This window comes from Ochotona curzoniae, unplaced genomic scaffold (assembly GCF_017591425.1).
Source record: "Ochotona curzoniae isolate NIBS_2020 unplaced genomic scaffold, NIBS_Ocur_1.0 scaffold_4701, whole genome shotgun sequence".
NCBI lineage: Eukaryota > Metazoa > Chordata > Mammalia > Lagomorpha > Ochotonidae > Ochotona > Ochotona curzoniae.
Window position 1 is genome coordinate 10631518 of NW_024467122.1, and position 20704 is coordinate 10652221.

At 37.7% G+C, this 20704-nt stretch overlaps 2 protein-coding genes across 3 annotated transcripts; both read left to right on the top strand.

The window, feature by feature from the left end:
• Positions 1 to 2177: 2177 nt before the first annotated feature.
• Positions 2178 to 11067, top strand: SNURF (SNRPN upstream open reading frame). Of its 2 annotated transcripts, XM_040969466.1 has the most exons (4): positions 2178 to 2310; positions 6640 to 6735; positions 10263 to 10414; positions 11029 to 11067. In XM_040969466.1, the coding sequence occupies exons 1-3, from the start codon at positions 2297 to 2299 to the stop codon at positions 10366 to 10368; spliced, it is 216 nt and encodes a 71-aa protein (XP_040825400.1). In that variant the 5' UTR covers positions 2178 to 2296; the 3' UTR covers positions 10369 to 10414; positions 11029 to 11067. The 2 variants fall into 2 exon arrangements, with proteins under 2 accessions (XP_040825400.1, XP_040825401.1); XM_040969467.1 differs by lacking the exon at positions 11029 to 11067 and having other exon boundaries at positions 2182 to 2310; positions 10263 to 10831.
• Positions 10396 to 18647, top strand: SNRPN (small nuclear ribonucleoprotein polypeptide N). The gene is made up of 8 exons (XM_040969465.1): positions 10396 to 10414; positions 14296 to 14351; positions 15189 to 15340; positions 16428 to 16539; positions 16979 to 17131; positions 17528 to 17666; positions 18242 to 18367; positions 18478 to 18647. The coding sequence occupies exons 2-8, from the start codon at positions 14349 to 14351 to the stop codon at positions 18513 to 18515; spliced, it is 723 nt and encodes a 240-aa protein (XP_040825399.1). The 5' UTR covers positions 10396 to 10414; positions 14296 to 14348; the 3' UTR covers positions 18516 to 18647.
• The last annotated feature ends 2057 nt before the right edge of the window (positions 18648 to 20704 follow it).

Below are 20704 nucleotides of genomic sequence, written 5' to 3' on the forward strand. Positions count from 1 at the left end.
TATCAAGTGCAGACATGGCCATTTCTTCCCTTGACATTTCACTGTTAATAATGTGATTGAAGCTAAAATTTGCCTGTGATTGTGAAGTCCATTTTATTTTGGTCATTTATGATGTCATCTATTTGAATTAGCCAACAGATAAAGAAATTGTTGGGTTCATCCTTTCTTCCCCCAAATTTGCAATAGCACGTACTGGATCAGGCCAAAACCAGTAGCCCACAGCTCCATCCAGTCTCCTGTGTGTGTCAGGGACGCATGTGGGGCTATTATCAGCAGAACAAAAACCAGCACTCAAATATAGGAAGCGGGTGTCCCAAGTGGCTGCTTAAGTCATTGCACCACATAGGCCCACTCCCCAGTCTACTTTCTCATTCAGTTGAATTAACAGACATTATGAGAAGGTCATTCAGAGTTTTAAAAGAGAATAGACAAGAACCTGTAGAAGATTCATCTCAGGAAAGAGATAATTAAGTATTCTGATTTTTAATTTAATATTTGTTGCACAAAGTAATTCATGATCATTTCAAAAAGATGAAAAATACCATAAAAGAACTAAAAAGGTGAAAAAGATAATTGTTACATTCAAGAGAGAGGACTGTAATGTGTGCCATGTCCTGTGTAGAATACTGCAATGGCAAAAGGGCATAAGAGGAGAAAATGAAATATGAAGACAACATAGATTTTAATAACAATGGGAAAACTGTAAGTCTATATTGCATAGTTCTTAATATGTATTTTAATTGTCAAATCATTTTTTAAAATACATATCCCCAATTTTATAGATTGGGAAGAAAGTACAGAATGTTAAGTACCTTGGTTGAGGTAACATTTCTGTCAAGCACAAAAGCTAGAATTTAAATTCACAGAGTCTGGGTCCAAGCCTATGCCTTTAATCACTAAGCTGTGATAATATTCTTTACTTTTCACTATGAAAATATGTTTACACATTTTATAGTTAGTTTCACATTATTTTTATTTTATGATACTGTTATTACTATTACTCAATTAAATGTCCCATGTGCCTTTAAACTGAAAATCTGAAAATGAACGGTTAGAAATTAAATTTTGTAGATAAATCATTGGATATTGATAACTATATAATTCATTCTAATGTTGCTTGTATCAGGGATATTTTATTGTTTAAAATTATCGTAAAGTGAGACATATTACACAGTTTCTAAGATTTCATTGTGAAGAAAAGGCATGGGTAGCTCTCTGCCTGGTTGTTTTAATACAGAGTCATTGGTAAGTGAATAGCAGCTTAGGGAATTTCGGGGAGAATTTTTCCTGTTTGTTCCTGGTTAAAGCATGACCTTCCCTGGTTCTTTGATATGGGCAGTTGATAAAGGGCAAAGATATGCAAAATACGATGCAAATAGAGCTTTAGAATGATTTCCGTGGCATTAACTTCTCACAAGCTGTGTAGAATGTCAGGATTTGGGGGTTTTCAAACTGTTTGTTTCATCTGTAGACGGGATATTGCTTAGTCAAATGCATATTTTCATGTTAATTAAAACTGTAGGAATGTGTTCTAGCACTCTGAATTACACTGATTATTTTTTTAAAATACTCCAAATACAATAGGTAAAGAAAGGTTTTCTTCCCCTCTTTCAAGATTGTAGGCAGAAACCTAAGTAATTTTGTGTTTAACAGAACAATATTTGCTTTTCCCAATTGGATAATCAATTTAACCATACTGGAGAGTTTCACTACAGTATGATTAGAGAAAATAATTTTCATGATTTTAAAAATGTTGAAATTTTAAAAAGGGAAAACAAATTACACTGAATTTGAGCAATGTAGCATCTATTTTACAGTTAGATATAATCTTGACGAGATTTTTGCAGAGTACCTGGCGTTTTTGCAAAGACTATAGTTCTCACCCATTTAACCTCTCAAACCAGTTTTCTTCTACTGCCTATAAGAAAACCTTAGGGTGCTTTTAAACATGACCGGGAATTTTTCTTGGTTGACTAGAAAATATTTCCTGAACATCTGGTATATATTTCAAAAATACGTGGGTATGTCCATTGGTTCCACTTTGCCGAGTGTCCAGTGATCCCCTTCTTGAGGGTGCTGGGCGCGCAAGCCCTCTGCCCAGGGCTCAGGGGACAGGCCGGGCGCAGGGACCCCCGCACTGCGGCAGGCGGGCTGGCATGCGCGGCCGCCAGGGCTGTGCTGCGCAGGCGCGGGCGGGGCGGGCCAGAGTTCTGCGTTGCGGCAGCGATTGCTGTGCAGAGCTCCTCGGCTGCCGGAGATGCCTGACACCTCGGCCTGAGGAGCTGTCAGCGACGCGATGGAGCGAGCAAGGTCAGCGGGAATGTCCGTGTTTCCTCATCAAAGACTCCAAGTGGCCAGCACTTGGAATACCCTATGCCTTGGAAACAGGGGTGCTACAATGCCTTTGTTCTGGAGAGCTAGATCGGACACCTTTGGAGGCTGGGGCTCTGCCCGGTGCGCTGCCATGCCCTCCTGTCTGTTCTAACACCCTGCATCGCCGTAGGCTTGTTTGCGGCTGCATTTCTTTCCTTCCATTCTCAGGCAGTTCCTGGTGCGGATTGTGGATTTGTGGATGGTCGGTGGGAATGGGGCACACCCAGGGAATGGTTTGCCGAGGGTCCGTTAGGGAGAGGACATTGTGGCTTCGGTCAGGATATGCTGAGGTGACCGTGGCCAGGGACTGTGGTAGTGGGAGGGAGCGGCCAGGATCACCTCAGGGAAAGTGCTTGGGGGTCGGGAGTGGACTGCTGAAGCGGTGTGCGCCGGGGTGCGGGGTGCGGCCATTCCGGGGTGCGGGGTGCGGCCGCGCTTGAGTGCTGGGTGAGGTCACGCTGGGGCGCTGGGTGCCGCCACTCTGGGGTGCTTATTGCGGCCGCGCCGGATGCTGGTTGCGGCCACGCAGGGATGCTTGGTGCGGCCGTGCCGGGGTGCTTTTTGCTGCCGCGCCGGGGTGCTTGGTGCGGCCGCGGAGGGGTGCTTTTTGCGGCCGCGCAGGGGTACTTGGTGCGGCCGCGCAGGGGTACTTGGTGCGGCCGCGCAGGGGTGCTTTTTGCGGCCTCGCGGGAGTGCTTGGTGCGGCCACGTTGGGGTGCTTTTTGCAGCCGCGCGGGAGTGCTTGGTGCATCCGCACCTGGGTGCTTTGTGCGGCCGTGCTGGCGTGCTTTTTGATGCCACACAAGTGTGCTTGGTGTGGTCGTGCTGGGGTTCGGGTGCGGCCGCTGCCTGGTGGTAGCTGCATCTTAGGGATAATTGACCGGTCGGAGGGAGTGGTGGGGAGGACAGGGAGCGGGGTGGGGGGACTGAGGCTGTTAGTGGGCCGCGAGGGGCCATGTAGTGGTGAGCATAGCTCTGGTCTTGGGATGATTCTTGCGTTCCAAATGGGAACCAAGGGTGGGAGCCACAGGTGGATTGCTGACATGCCGCAGAGCTATACGTGAGAGGAAACTGGCGGCGAGGGAACCTTTAGTTAGAACAACATGGAACGTAAGGTTTTCTGTGGCTTCTTTCTGTAGTCCAGTTTGTATACTGTGGTTTTCATGTTGCTTTTTACAATTGGTCCACGCCTACTATGAACCACAACATTTGGTCCTTGTATTTTACTGCCTTATGATCTGTCACACTTGTGGCCAAATGGTGTGAGATAGGTAAAGGACAGACACAGCTTGCTTTTATATGTCTGATATGTGCAAAATGGCATCTCAGGGGCTTCCTTTCTGTTCCCTGTTTATGCTTGAATGCGGGGGTCGCAAGGTGGTCCTGCGCTTATCAACGCCATTGTGCAGTTCTGCAAAGATGGCGGCTGCTGCAGAGGTGCGGGTCTGCGCAGGCGCGGCAGGGTGGGGGGCTGTCAGGTGAGGGGTGGATGCCCCCTCCCCACATTGCGGCAGGCAAGGGAGGGGGTTAGCGAACGTCAGCTCAGCTTTGGTTGTTTTAGAATTACATCCAGAAAACCTGCAATGTGCAATGGGGAGAAATCAAGGCGGATTTGGGTGACGTGCTGCCCACTCCCCAAAGTACTGCAGTGGGGAGAGTGGCGCAGGCGCCATGGGCGTGGCAGCTGCTTCTGCTAAATTGGGGCGGGCTGTGGGGAGGGGGTGGTGCAGTCTGCTTGAGTAGGATGGCAACCATATCCACCATTTGTTTGTTCCAGCACTGTCCCTTTTCCTGTCCCTTCCCCCTGCCTGATGCATTACAGTGTAGGAGCCACAATGGGCAGTGCTGGTTCCAGCCGGCAAGCATTATGGTACCCCTCCCCATAGTGTGGAGAACCGGAAGAATAAAAAAGTGGTCTTTGCCTGTGTGGGATGGTAGCTGCAGTATACAGCTGCAATTCTGTTTTGGACTAGGCTGGACTGCGACGGGTCTGCAGCACCCCAGTGACACACCCATTTCAGGACCTGTTGTGCTGTAGGCTGCCACCATCATTTCTAGATTTTATTTTGACTTGCTGGGAAAACTTAATTTTTCAATTTTGTCAATTTCCTTTGATTATGTCGTACATAATTTTCCTTTAACAAAATAGACACAGTAAACTTTTCCAGATCGTATCCCTGTCCTTTGATTTTTACTTTGCAGATTGATAATTTAACGGTTACGTCACCATCACCATTGCTATCAGTGATTTATTCTTCTCTGGGTGTTCCTTAAATGGAAAAATGAGGGGTTGGAGTGTGGTCCCAATCAAGGTGAGGGCTTGTTAAATCTGTAAATTTTGTTGCTCAGAGAAAAAATCAGAAAAATGGTACAAATCCTATTGGGCTAGCAAAATGTGGGGTCATTTACTTGTCTGCAGACATTTTAATAAATGATTTTGATCCATTTTGAAGTTGTAGCTACTATGAAGGTTTGAGAAAGAACCCTGAACCAAGATTAACAGCTTTTCCACTTTGTTTTAAAAATGTGTTTCTGAATTTTGTTTTCCATTTCAGTATTTTCATGCTGTTTTTATATCTCATCAACAAAAGTGTGTCTGAGTTGTAATTAATAAAAAGTAAATCAGGGAGGCTTAGGAAACCTCATTTTATAGTTGTTTCTTTTTGGGTAGTTTGAAAATAACATAGGTTTGGGATTTTGAGTGTGTTAACCATTTGCCAGGTTTTTTCCTGCTTGTGTAAAATACAAATACAGTTTGGTTTAAACAGTTACTTATTTGACCTGTTCAAGTGTTCTTCTGGCCTGCCATTTTATAGTTGTCAGCCCCAGGGTCACAATATGGCAGGCCTCCTTCGAAGGGCTCAGAAATTGAGTCTCTTAACTAGTGTAATAAGGTTTTTTTTAGGAAAATGAGCGAGTGTGAGCTCATCTTGTAATTTGGAATAAAGTAGCTTGTACAAGGAGTTTCATGGCATCATTTTTAAAGAATGGCATGATTTGGATTTATTCATGGAGTTTTAAATATGAGTTTCATAAGCATTGTTCCCATTTGATTAATTTGTATTGTCATTTCTCCCTTTGTATTTTAAAATAATTTCTAATTGATTTCACTCCCATTTTAGATGGATCGATTGCCAAGTCATCTCACTGTTTCTTAGGTATTTTAGGAAGGAGATCTCCAAGTAAGCAAGTTATGACATGTCTTTTAACGTATCAAAGAAGAGTTGATTTAAAAATCTAATTTCTTTGATGTGGATTAAGACTGGTTTCAAAGGACCATGTCTCTCATGTGTGACTCAGAGTTAAGCCTGAGTGACAGTTACTCCTGGCTAAGATTGCCTCTTTTACTTAAAAAGGTAGAGAATGGATGTTAATTTCTTTCTTTCCAGCTGTTGAATGCCAGCTGACTCAGAATTTTTTTTTGGCAACTTGGGCTTTTTTATTGGAGGTATTGATATTTATTCTGTTTGTGAAATGAAGATTTCAGTTGAATATTTATTCATTTTCATGTTAAGCACATTAAAAATTCTGTAGAAAATTGGAAAGTTTAGGAAGGATATCAGAGGATGTCATTGTTCTTTGACTTTACAGTTTATTTCTAGAGGAATGCCTTTTAGTGAAAATGCTTTGGGAGCAAAAATTAATATTAACCACACATACACTCCCCCATTATAATTATTTAACTGCTTACTTAAATTTTTTTTGGTGTTTTTCAAACCCTAACAAAGCAGTATTTTCTTAGAGGTTTTTCTTTACACATGTAGTGATTTAAGCTTTGTGTTCACCATTCAAGTCCAGCAAAGAATATATTTTTAACTAGTTTTAGCATCATTGTTTTATATTAGTAAAGTTAATGAAGCATGCATATTATGAAAAACTGCATAAATCTATTTTTGTGCACTACAATAATATAGCTTCCATTTTCCACAAATTTTTTAAAGTATTTTATAAATGTGTAAGTTTTTATGAACAGATGGATAGAATATTTATTTTGCTTGTTTCCTGATTTTTTTTTTCTTCAACCTAGTTTTCTGACATAATGGGTTGGTACAAGGCAAAGGTAGTTAACAGTATTGATTCTGGCTGCCTGAAGGGGAAAGATCTGATACTTAATGTCTTGTGATTATTAGTATTGGGGTACATTTTCCTTAAAATTTCATCGTATTTACTATATGGCTGTAAATCTATATGACTGTAAATTTGTCTTTACATAAATAGGTATTCTAGGACTTTGTGAAGTTGATGATATAAATTCTCCTGTTTCAGGGATCGCTTGCACCTGAGACGGACTACCGAACAGCACGTGCCTGAAGTGGAAGTTCAAGTCAAACGTAGGAGGACAGCTTCACTGAGCAATCAGGAGTAAGTACTATTGGGGTGAGAAGCAGGTTTTTCTTATGGATTTGTCTTTCATCAGGATACATCTTTAAATTTTAGAACCCTTTTGGTATGCTTGTAAGATGTTTACAAGCAGGCCTGGAACATTGGTCTAACAGCTAAAATCCTCACCTTGAATGCCTTTCCTCTCTGTCTATCTGACTTTACAATAAAAATAAGATAAATCTTTTAAAAAAAGATGTTTACAAGCATACAAATGTTTATGTGTTGCACATTTACTTTCAATTAGAAATCATACTTTTGTGTTAATGTGTACATATTTTTCTCAGAACATATATATATTTATTTATACATATTTAAAGCTTAACACACAGTTTCTGAAAGATAGGTTTAATTAAAATGATGTAAGCATTTCAATGACATGAGACATGCTGAGTTTACATTGAATTTTTAGCATTTGTCATTGCCCCTAAGTTTTGACATTTTTACGTAAAACATGAGTAAAGTCTTAAAGCCACCATGAATTTGTCTCCCTTCCCACTGCAGAGATAACTTGTAAGTATTTTATTCTCTGTATCTTAGATCTGTGCATTATTGCTCTTGTGTGGTTGTTCGTAGGGAAAAGGTAGATTGAAGAGTAGAAAGAAATAGGCGAGCAATGTGTATATTCAATGTGTTGCATTGAAATATGGCTTAGGAGTCTTCCATGTTAATACGTGTACCTATTGTATTATTTAAATCATCAACCTACCAATGCATTATTTAGTTTTAATTTTTTGACTATTAGCAATGAAAGCGATAGCTCAGAAAATCAGTGTATTATGAATAATTTTTATTTATATTATGTAACTTTAATTACAAAATGTAGGTAATATTTTGTGTGACTTATTTTTATCTGCTCATTTTGTATATGGCAGTTGTAAAATATTTGCATATTTTAAATTCCTAGAGAGAATGAACACTTCATTTCTCACTTTAGTTTAAATAATACCCAGAACCAAGATAGAAATTACATTTTAGGAAAATTAATCTGAAGGGAGTATGTTTTAATATTTACATTGTACTTGTGTGTTTTAAAAAGCTTGTTTGTGTCTTCTGTAATAGTTTGTCATTTAAAATAGATGATGTGATTTTACATTATACTATGTAACATCCTTATTCACTGTTCAGAAAATCATTGCAGCTTGAGATCACTAACAGTTTACAGTGGTAATTTAGAGAATGCAATAGGAAGCAGAGATGGTGGTTAGAGTGTCTTTGGAGGCCATTATTAGTGTTTTATTAGATACTGCATTCATTATGGCTTCACTGCTGTTCAGCAAAACATCATTTTATCTTTTGGGATGAGGACATTTGGTATTTTATTTGTACAGGAAACCTTTTGGTGTTTTTAATTTAAAGCAGAAATAATTTTAATTTTTGCTGACTCTTTTTTTTTTTTTTTCCTTTTTTCTCACTTAGGGAATTACCGTTATTCTGCCCTCACTAATTTTACCACCAAATTGTTCTTGTTCTTTGGGATTGGATAATGCCTTATTTTCTCAATCATATCCTTGTTGGGAATTTCTTTTAAATGTTTAAGAAGCTAAGTTTTTTGTTTGTTTTATTTGTTTGTTTTTATTTGTTTTATTTATTTTTTTGATAAGACACAATTTAGGATTTGGTTAGGTGAGAGACTTAATTGCCATTTGGTGGCAGAAATCAGAATGGAGAATGCCAAAGTTAAGATTTCATTTTCTAGTGATTAGAGTAAGAATATACAAAACAATATGCAATTAACAAGATACTAGCTTACTTAGTTACTAACCCAAATTTAATGCAGACTTTGTAGATAAAGTATATGTTTTAAGATTTCTTTGAATTCACACCAGTTGCAAGCTCTACAATTCTCAGAATACACACATTTCTGACCATTTGGCAATAATTTTGCTGCCTTTATAGGCATTTGTAGTTGTAAAAATGACTCAAAGAACTAAAGATTTTTATCATAAAGGATTCAAATAAGCATGCTAATGCGGCAAGGCCAAGGAGGGTCCCAGATAAAGCATCGCTGTTGGCAATTTGTACCAACTAGGAAGCTCAGGAAAACTTTAGTTATTAATAACTTCATTGTACTTTTCATTTTATAGACAGCCTTGATCATATCCTTGATTTACCTTGTGATTGACTTCAGTCTTTATTTCCAGTCTCTTTCCTAAGAAATCGTAGTCAAAACCTCTTACCTCCCATCGTGTTTAGTGTCTGGTATGGCTGACCACAATCTTTTTTTTTTTTTTTAATAACCTTACTTAGTTGATTAGGATACAAAGGGCCAAGGGCTACAGGAAAGTGGGTAATACCATCGTGTCTACACTAATATCATCATTTTCTTGAAGACATCTCAGTAACATCAATTCAGGTGTGATCTGAGGAACCCAAAATAAACAATAGCAACAAAAAACCCTTATACCTTTTTGGGTAAATTACAAAGATTTAGATGATCTTAACTGTTCATCTAACACATGATTCAAATGTTCAAAATCTGAAGCAGAAAATCTTATTACCACTGCCCCATTTTGTAATTCCAGTGCTATCAGATATTTTTATTTACTCATGAAGCTTCAGAAAGTTTGTTGGGAAATGAGTTGAAAAGATTTTTATGGTGAGTTTGCTTTGTGGCAGCACATTAAACATCTGCTTGAACATAGTGGGCATCCTGAGTCAGAGTCTTGCTTTCTCTGTTTCCTACCTAACTTCATTATTACATCTGCCTGGGAAGGCAGCAAACTCAACTGTTTGCTGCCCTGCAACTCCTGTGGGTACCAGGATAGAGTGTCTAGCTTCTGTTTTCAGCCAGCCCAGATGTGGCTGTTGTCGCCATTTGGGAAGCAAGCTAGTGGATCGAAAGTCAAGTAATCAATCTCAAGTCTTTCTCCTCGCTCTAAGCCCTTCTTTCTCCCTTCCTCCCCCTTATCTTTTTTTTTTTTTTTCTTTTACAAACAAGGCGAAGTTGTTAGTGATTTCTTGTTCTGTGCTCTAGGCATATTTTATTGCATAACAAAATAATTATCTACATCTCTCTTTTTTTCATGATCAGATTTACATCCAGGTTACTGGTAAATAGGGATATGTTGAGATCTTTTCTGCAGAATGTTATGCTTATTCATAGATGATTTACACTTTCAGATCCCGTCAACAGGCTGGTTCTTGGAGATGACATCTTGGAGGATCTGTAATGGTGATTGTCTTAAGGCCTTGCCTTAGCAAATTCTTCATGCAACCTAGTGCAGAAAAGAATGTTTCCATCTAGCATGATAGTAATGTGAAGTCAGTGGTCATGTTTCTGACAATCTTGCAACTATTTTTTTAAGTTTTTGGAAATAACCCTAGACTGGCTAAGTATCCACCATTTCCTGGGTTCAGAGACTTCTGTTTAATTTTGTTGTTTCCTCATAAATGTGCATACTCTGAGCATAAAAGATCACCGTAAATGCAAGAATATGTGTTTTCTATGGTGTCAACTGAATCTGCAAGCATTTTTCTCATTCATGCATACTGTGTTCTTATCATAGGTGTCAGTTGTACCCGAGACGTTCTCAGCAGCAGCAAGTGCCTGTGCTGGATTTCCAGGCGGAGCTGAGACAGGCTTTCTTAGCCGAGACACCAAGAGGTGGTTAAAGCAGGATTGGATTTTCAAGGTAGCCGATTCCCAAGCAAAAACCAGGTTAGAGCTGATAAAGTAATGATGAGAAAATGAATTATTGAAACAGGGATTGGGATTTGTGTAATCTAGGGCATTTGAAAAAAGCTTTTTAAAATGAATATATTTATTTTACTTAATTTATCTAAATTATTTATCTAAATAAAAATATTCATACAAAAAACACATAGCACAAAGCTTGTTTATTTTTTAAAAGTGAAAATCTCCCTGTCCCTGACAGGATGATTAGTGATGTATTGCTTCCTGTCTTTGTGGTGTGTGCTTTTTGGAGTCTTCTACAATTTTGTATGTTCTGCTTTCCCTTACAGAAAAAAAAAATGTTAATGGCTGCTTGTGGATGATTCCATTTTATTTTTTGCAAGCATTTGTATTGTGTTGAATTAGTTTTCATTTCCATAAGACAGTAGTGTGATATTTAAAGTAATTATCAGTCTTAATTCTAATTGTAGTATAATTTATACATACTAAATTGTAAATATTCACCATAATCATTAATAAGATTGTTAGAGTATCTGCTCAGTTCCTTGTTTTTATTTGACTAATTATTTCTCTCATTGTTTTGTCTTTTTCTCACTTTTCTGTTTTCATCAATGTGTATTTCCCGTTGGAATTGACAGACAATGCAATAAAGATTGTCCATAAATTATGAATGTGATGTAGATTTATTTTGTCTGTTTATGTTGATTCTTTACATTTTCCACATCAATACCTTGGTTTTCATTCATATTTTTTCTATTTTTAATTAGAATACCATTATTTCTGAATACTAAATACATGTTAGAAAATGGAATTAGGTGCTTGAGTGACTTAGCAGGGCTTTCATTAATATTTTTGTAATATTATTCCTCAACATGAATTAATAGGCCTGTTTATATCTAGTATTTTGAGTTTAAATCTAACAAGACAAGACTTTTCTGGGAACTATTCCATTATTGAAACCTTTACATTAAACATGCCCGATTAATTAAATGACCCTGGTTACAAATCAAGTGTGGAATCTGAAAATTTTCAATCAGGGCATTTCTCAGTGAATTAGTGTTCTAACTCATAAAGCCAATAAATTTTTTGGCATCTCAGTTGAAAACATCTAGATATGGTATTTAAATAATGTCAGTATCTGAAAGTAGTACCATTTCATTTTCTCTTACTTAATTGTATCTTGTTTTATTCTGTGTCCATGTGGTTGTTCTACATAAATACTACTATCTATTAGGATTTCACTAGACCAAGGTTTAATATCTGGCCCATTATATATACATGTATATTTTATTGGAACATGGACATGTCTGAGTATAGCTCATGGCTATTTTGGATATAGAGCAGCTGTTACAGATCAGATGATAATCATATCCTAAAATATTTAATATCTTTGTCCCTTTAGGCCAAAAATATTGACTGATCATTGTTTTAAAGACATACATTGGATGAAAATAGCAAGGGGGCACCAGTGGAAATAACAAAATGCTAAAGAAAAAGGGGTTATTGGAAGATTGTAAATGAAGTATAAATGATAATTAGAGTACTGTGTGAATTTCTTTATTAAAGGAATGGTCTAAGAATCCTACTTTTATACAAATGGGTAGGTAGTTTTGAAGGCTACTTTTAAAATTTCCATTTTAATTATAAGCATGTGAATTATGATAGCCAGGAAATTTTAGAAAGTAATTTTATCAATGTTATAGACAGACTGTCCTTATTCCTCAGCCCTGAAATTGAAGATGCTTCAATTTGAGCACTGACATGACACCTTAGGTGCAAAATTCAATATGCTGTCTTTTTTCTTGCACGAGATTACTAAATCTCTCACATAAAATTACTGTGTACAATGTGTATATGTTGTATATGAAACACATATGCAAAAATAATGATGTGTATGAAAATACTCAAAAATAAAATAATTTGAAATGCAAGTTACTTGTCCCAAGCATTTTATAAAAGATACTGAACCTCTAGTTCTGTTTTTTAGCACAAAAAGTTTAAGGATAAATTTCCCAAATGTGGACATAATATCTAAAAATATTTATGTGTTTTAAATATAAAATTTCTGATCTACTGAATTAATTCCTAAATAGTTGAAGGCAGCAAGGCTGTGTCAGGCAAAAATCACCAGTCAAGAGTTCAAACTATGTCTATGGCTTGCAGGGATACCACTGGCTGCCAGACTACAAGGTTGGAAAATGCTGGAATCTGGAGTGGAGCCGAGATGCCATCATAGATTGCAGTTATCCCAATGAGTATGAACTACTATGCCAGAGTCCTTCTATGGAATGAGTTTTAAATGTGCAATGGGAAGTTTTTTCCTCCACAGGAAATTTTGATTGCCATAAAGCCTTACCAGATTTGAGGTGGGCGTGTGGACATTGATGTCCTGCATTGGAGTGCCCGAGTTGGATTGTCAGCTCTGACTCCCGACGCCAGCTTATTACCAATGCATACCCAGGTGACAGCCTTGATGAAATGGATAACCAGATTGCTGCCACCCACATAGGAGACATGGTTTCTAATTCTTGGGAGCCCTCTGCCTGTCTAAATAATCAATAAAAACTTACAAATGATGTGTTTCTCATTACAACTGTCGGTTTTTGAATAAGCAATCCAATGATGAAGGTATTTTTTGATAATAAATTGGTAGAGCTGTGTCAAGTAGTATCTTCAGTTTAGTTATATACTCCTGTTTCTTTACTGTTAAACTTTTTTTTTGCATTCTTCGTGTAAGGAGTAATTATGGAGAACCCACATGGTTCTAAATTAAGGAAAATTTTGTTTATATCCCGCATTAAAAATGTATTAATCAGAAGTAATGCATATCTTCCCCTGAATGCTTAATTGGATAGAAGATTTAAGACAGACTGGATAAGAAATCTGCAGAAATCTGTTATCACTTGAACACAAACACTGATCTCTTTTAGTTGTTTAAACTTACAAGCCAAAAACTTTAGATACATTTAGATGATATCTGTAGCATTTATTCTTACATAAGAAATAATAGCTTAGTTATTTTCTGTTGAAATTAAAATACTACATATAGTTTCATTTGCTGTAATCACTCTTATGTGGTCCATTGTCTGTTATTTTGTTTTGGTCATTTATTGAGGGATCAACAATATCTTAATGGGTTAGGATTTCCTTTTATTATGTGTGCCAATTGCAATACAAAATCATTCTTAAGATTTTATATATCTAAGCCCCAAATGTAGTTTTTACACATAATTTCATTGTGATGTTATTTACATTTACATCAGTTTTAAATGTTTAATTCCAAGTTTTCATGAAAAATGTGTCTCACTTTGTAAGATCAGCAGTGTGAGACACTAAGAGCGTTCCTTAGATTCCATTGTCATATTAATATCACATTTTTGAGAAGTAATGGTAAAGGTAACTTGTTGCTTTTATTATGAAGAAAGCCATCAGTGTGTGTCTATTTCTGTTATGTATTATGACGTAAGAAGCCTTAAGTTTGCAATTCATTCAGTTCTTTAAGAAAGAGAATACTACAGTTGAAGGAGTAAAAGAAGCAGCTTGAAATAACCCGGGAGTAATTGGTATTATACATGTCTTGGAGATGAAAGGTGGAAAGGAAGAATAGTAAGTTTTGAGCCAGGTAAATGGAAAGATATTCTTGGTAAAATGAAATTATAACAGCTTCATCAGTCACAGGTACATCAAATGTGAATTTTAAATAAATATGAAAAGATAGTGGATAGAAACATGAGATAGTTTTTTTAATGTATTTTTTGTGCAAAATTTTCTGCCTACTTGATTGTAGTGCAGCTATAACATGCTTTCCTCTGCAGGCTCCATCTACTGTTAGCGAAGCTTCTGCACAGCTTGCATTGTTTCTAGGAGAACCTTCCATCATACCTTTATCTGTAGCCTTCCCTTAGGTCTAAGGGTCCTGAAATTCTACTTTGGACATTGGATTGGTGGAACCGCAAACATGGTAAGATGTATGGATGTTAAGGTGGATGGTGGTAAGCTGAAATAAGGACATTGAGTAGTAACAGTTTGCAGTTACATGTGGGTGCCTTTGGGTTCTGAATGTTATAACAGGATAAATGTTTAGACATGCACTCTAATTGCATTGAGAAACAAATATGGATTAGAAATGTTTGTTTTCCTGTTAATGATCTCAAAGTGGGTTGGAAATCATCTTGAAAGATACATAAGATGTGAGAGAATATGGGTGAAATTCTAGTCATATTTTGAGATCTTGGGAGACTTTTTCATAGTCTTAGATTATAGTAAATGTAAAGACTACTTCGACAATTGAGCTTCCAAAAGGTTATATGGATCTCACAGTCTAGAGCACGTGTTATCAAAGGGAATGGTACCATTCACAAAGGGGTGAAAATTGTTGAGACATCAGAGTTACAAAATGTTTTGGTACCTTGTAGGAGTTGCAATGTTTAATTGAAGCAGGAATTTGTCCAGGATAAAGGGAATTATCAACAGTGTCACATACTATGATAGCAGCATGCTTTAGCGGTGGCGCAGAGAATAAGATCAACATTTCAGATGTACAAGGGTGGTTGTCTCATGGATCTCTGGGAGCAGTTTTAGTTATGATGATGGCAGTGCTCTCTAGGCCTTTAAGGGTTAGTGGAGTTATTGTAGAAATGTTTAGTTGTTCCAAACTCAAGTTTAGTCCCATAAATTAAATGTTGAAGAAAACAAAGTTAGGGAGATATGTTATGGGGAACAAATTTAATATGATTAGTCATGATGGCAGAAAGGTTAGATGCAGTTGGTCATTGACTCCTCATTTTCCTGTTTCTAGACTGTGGGCAAGAGCAGCAAGATGCTTCAACACATTGACTATAGAATGAGATGTATCCTGCAAGATGGCCGAATCTTCATTGGCACCTTTAAGGCTTTTGACAAGCATATGAATTTGATCCTCTGTGATTGTGATGAGTTCAGGAAGATAAAGTACGGGTGGTTTGGGTTTGGGTAAAGGAAGTTGGAGTCAGAGGCCAGGAGAAACCAGGACAAGCTGAAGTAGGGTTTACAAAGGCTGGCGAAAGAAAAACCATGACAGTGCAGTGCCTATCTATATAAGCTATTGACCTTGTCTCAAAACCACAGCATTGCACCCAAGTAACAACTGGTTTGATTTTGTAAAAGCAGTTTTTGATTTATCACTAATAAATTAAAATTTTTCAGTATTGCCAGAAGATCTAGTTCCATTTATTTTAAAAAATTAATTGATCTGTAATACTGCAATAAGGTGGAGCAATCCATCATGGGGGGAGGGCAAGAGGAGGGGAAGAGGGAACATCAGAGCCTATGAAATGTTGTAAAATTAAATGCAATAAAAAAATTTTTTTTAAAAGCTAGTGTAAAAAAGAAGAAAAAAAATCTTATTCAGAGTCTGCTGCACGCTTTTTTTCTTTCCAAATTGAAGAACTCTTGATTGAAATAAAAGATATTATGTATAAGAGTTCATATTAGAGGTTAAGATGAGTGCCCTGCCCTGGATTAATACCCTGTTCCAATTCCTGACTCCAGCTTCCTCCTAATGCATTTGGATTTCCCAGTGTTTTGGCCCCTCCCACCCATGTGGAAGGTATGGATTAATTTCTCAGGTGGCAACTTTGCCCCATTTGGGTCTTTGATGACCATTGATGACATTGGAGGACTTAACCAAGAGGTTGTAGCTATTTGTTTATCTCCCTCTTAGGTCAATAAAATAAAGGCATTTATTTCTCCTCTTAAATTGGTAACTGGGATTTTAATTTTTCCTGTCTTACTTTGTTATGTCATTTGTATCTGTAGAGAAGTGATTTGTTTACTATAGTGTAACATTAAGTGAAATAGTCTGAAAAGCTAAAATTGTATTTGTTATTTATTAACTGAGTTTAGGTTTTTTTTTGTTGTTGCGTGTAAACAATTGAGTAGCTATTTATGAGTATCTTGTCATTAATTATTAATTGATTCATAATATTTTGCAAATTTTTGAGTGATCTACAAATCACTACATTTTATCTTAAAACTAAAATTTCATTGTAATTTACAGGCCAAAGAATGCAAAGCAACCAGAACGGGAAGAAAAGCGGGTTTTGGGTCTGGTCTTGCTGCGTGGGGAAAACTTGGTATCGATGACTGTTGAGGGACCACCTCCCAAAGATGTAAGGAAGATGTGGGACAGGACAGACTTTTTTCAATAAATAAAAAAACAATGTTTTTTTTTTTTTTAACCTGATTCACAAAGAATTTTGATGTGAAAGGACATTAGATTATTTCTGCCATGTGAAGTCATGGTACAGTGAGTTTGGTAGAATATATCTACCAAAAGAGCCATCATATACTGACATTCCTGGTCGCCATTTATTTAGGAATGTAGGGATTTTTGACATGTTGTTCTACATGCTGGGTACTACCTAGATAGGGATAGGAGTGAGCTGATTTACTTGGTGGGTTATACCAGGGTACCTTACTGATTTATTCTTTTGGAATCAGAACTAATAATGAGATAGCATGGGAAAATAATAAGGAGTGACCTGTGAATAAGACTACTAAAACTTGAGAAATTATTATCCTTTTAAGCTAACAATTTTCTTGTTTTAGACTGGCATTGCTCGGGTACCACTTGCTGGAGCTGCAGGAGGCCCTGGAGTTGGTAGGGCTGCTGGCAGAGGCGTACCAGCTGGGGTCCCAATTCCCCAGGCCCCTGCTGGATTAGCAGGCCCTGTCCGAGGAGTTGGGGGGCCATCACAGCAGGTGGGACACTAGGAGAGAGTTTTAGGTTATGGAAAGAGTGTGACTAGAGCATGATGCAGTTGGGATTTAAAAATTTGATGTACATCTTATGGTGTGAAAAGCAGATGCTATAGAATGAATTAATGGATAATTACTTCAGGAATGTTGATAAAGCTAACTACATTAACATAGTAATTCACCACTATTAGTGAATAAGGAAAAATATAGATGATAAATTGCATTTGGGAAAACAAAGCTTATTAGATATTGATATGTCATGATTTAAAAAATGGGACTAATGATAGGAGTGGAATTATTGTGCGTAGTGTTCTGTAAATTATAACCACCTTTTATTTTTTTTTTTGGATGGAAAATTGAGGGGTATGTCATCTTTACTTTCTTTTCATGTTTTCACAGGTAATGACTCCGCAGGGAAGAGGCACTGTAGCAGCTGCTGCTGTTGCTGCTACTGCCAGCATTGCTGGAGCCCCAACACAGTATCCGCCAGGACGAGGGACTCCACCCCCACCTGTGGGTAGAGCAACCCCACCTCCAGGTAAGAGTTGGTGAAGAAGAAGAATTTGAATTTTTGATGAGAATATGTGGGATCTCTGTATTGCCTGCATTCCCAGGATAATTGCGAAAAAGGTGATGGGATTTTGAAGTTGGGAATGACATACAGGAATAATTGTCAATAAGTTAAGACTTAAAATTGCTTGTGTTAGGGACCATTTATTCACCATTACCTTCCAATTACTTACCTTAGCCATCTTAGGAAGCCTTAATTACTATTTTTTTTTCAAATGTATTTATTTGAAATGCAGAATTACATTGAGAGGTGAGAGACAAAAGGAGAGGTCCTTCATCCTCTGGTTTACTCTGCAGATGGTTGCAATAGCTGAGGCTTGACCAAACTAAAGCCAGGAGCTTTTGTTGAAGTTCCCACGTGGTTGCAGACACCTAGGCACTAGAGTTGTACTCTGCTACTTTCCCAGGCACATTAGCAAGGAGCTGGATTTTGGTGGAACAAATGGGACACAGCAGGCAGTGATTATGGGATGCTGACACTGTGGGGCTGCTTAATTCACTATGCCACAGCACCAAATAACACATTCATATTTTTCTTTGTAGGAATTATGGCACCTCCGCCTGGTATGAGGCCACCAATGGGCCCACCAATTGGGCTTCCTCCTGCTCGAGGGACACCGATAGGTATGCCTCCTCCAGGAATGAGACCACCTCCACCAGGAATTAGAGGTAAAGGGAAGCACACAGCTTATGGATGACAGCCAGGCCTTTGGAGAATTCTATGACATTTATCTGTCCTATCTTATTCATTCATTTATTTATTTATTTTTACTTTCCAGGCCCACCTCCCCCAGGAATGCGTCCACCAAGACCCTAGAATATGTTGCTCTGTCACTGTCACTTTTTCCCCTGCAATGCATCTCGTGAAATTGTGCACAATGTTTGTGAGCTTTTTGTCCCCACTTTCTGCGTTAATAATAACTAATAATAAATGCACATATCAATTAAACTGTGAGGAAGTGTTGTACATTTTTTGTTGTCTACTGTTTTTTTTTTTTTCAGGGTAAAACAGATTTTTCCAATTTTGAAATTGTGAATGAAATGAATTATATTAAGCAATTTATTCAGATCACTTATTTAATTCTTGGAGCAAATGTTTATGATGCTTGTTTCTGTTTTTAAGCTTTGATGTTAGTGTGTTGGTTGGTGTTGGTAAATATTTCATAATAAGGATATATGCAAATTGTGCCATTGTCCACGGCAGGCCAACTGCTCATTATTTTAGTATGCCACATATGTGAAAGGAAATGCAGATGGGAGCAAAGGCATAAAAGACCACCTGTGAATTGAAGGAATAATGATACTAACTATGGCATGATGTAATTTAAGAAAAAAGTGTACTAGATGTCAGTCTTATTCCTGGGAAAACTGCCTAGTTGATCCGCTTTTCTACAGTGATGAGAACAGAAGACTGACTTCTGAAATAACCATTCCCTATCAGTAAGTATTCATTTACACTTTACTCAAAGCATTTCAGATCCTGGCTCATGGGAGCCAGAGGACTGTGTATTTGAGATAACTGAGATAAATTCCATAGGATAAGAAAGCTGTGTGGCTTACAATAAAATTAATTTATAATTAAAATAATTTGTACCAAAATAACTTTAGACATTATATTTTTAATTGCACCACTTTGATGTAATAGAAATTTTGGAGTAGAGTATTTTTGGAGTTAGAGCTAAAGGAATTTCCTATTATATAGATACACTTTGAATTGGTCATGGAAAGGAATATTTGTTATGATTTATTTTATTTGGAAGGTAGAGTATGGTAAGAAACAGACAGACACACACACACACGCATGCACACACACACACACATACATACATACATACATCCTCAGGCTGCCATTCAGTCCTTAAATGGCTTCAGCAAAGCCAGGACCCTAAATTCTAGATGAATACAGGGGCCCAAGAAATTTTGTCATCTTCTATCCCCCCCTCAAGTCCATTAACAGAGTGGTGGATCACAGAGCAGGGAGCCAGCAATTGAACGGCTATATGTATGGGATGTCAGCATTGCTAGTGGTCTCTATATCTGCTTGGTTACATTCCAGCACTGGTAATTCATTTTTTTAAAATACTTATTTATTATTATTATTATTTTCATTGGAAAAGTGGATATACAGAGAGGAGAGAGAGAGAGGAAGATCTTCCGTCCGATGATTCACTCCCCAAGTGAGCGCAATGGCCAATGCTATGCCGATCTGAAGCCAGGAGCCTCTTCCGGGTCTCCCACGTGGGTGCAGGGTCCCAAAGCTTTGGGCTGTCCTCCACTGCTCTCCCGGGCCACAGGCAGGTAGCTGGAAGGGAAGCTGGGCTGCCAATAGAACCAGCGCCCATATGGGATCCCGGGCGTACAAGGCGAGGACCTTAACCACTTGTGCCACTGAGCTGGGCCCCAGTAATTCATTTTTAAAAGTGGGAATATTTTTACGTTTTGCCTCTGATGTTTATGAATTATTGATTGACATGAGTTAGCTTGTCAAGAACTACGGTTGTAGAGTATCAGTTATGTAATACATTTAAGCTTTTAAGGGTCATTGGAGTTACATATTTTATTCAGAATGAATTTACATTTTCAGAACAAATTATGAAGTTTGATAAAGAATGCCCACAAATACCCATGCCCATCTTTGCTTATTAAAATTTTATTGATGTGTCACAATAATAAACTAGACCCGACTTTGCCTAACTTTTTATTAAAATTCCCCCTTTCCCTGCTAGACTTCCAGAATTTAGTTACTGCATTTTAAGCTCCCAACCTGTGAAGGATAGCATGCAGTATTTGAATGTGACTGGCTTATTTCACTAACTAGTACATTCTTGAGTTCCATATAGTTTACTAAAAAAGACAGGATTTTATTTTTTATGGCTGAATCATATTCCATCAGGCATATACACCTTTATTTTATCCATTAATATGATGATACATACCTTGCTTGATGTCACATTTTGACTATTATGAGCTGTGCAAGCTGTCCATGATTGAGAAAGTGCTTCTTTT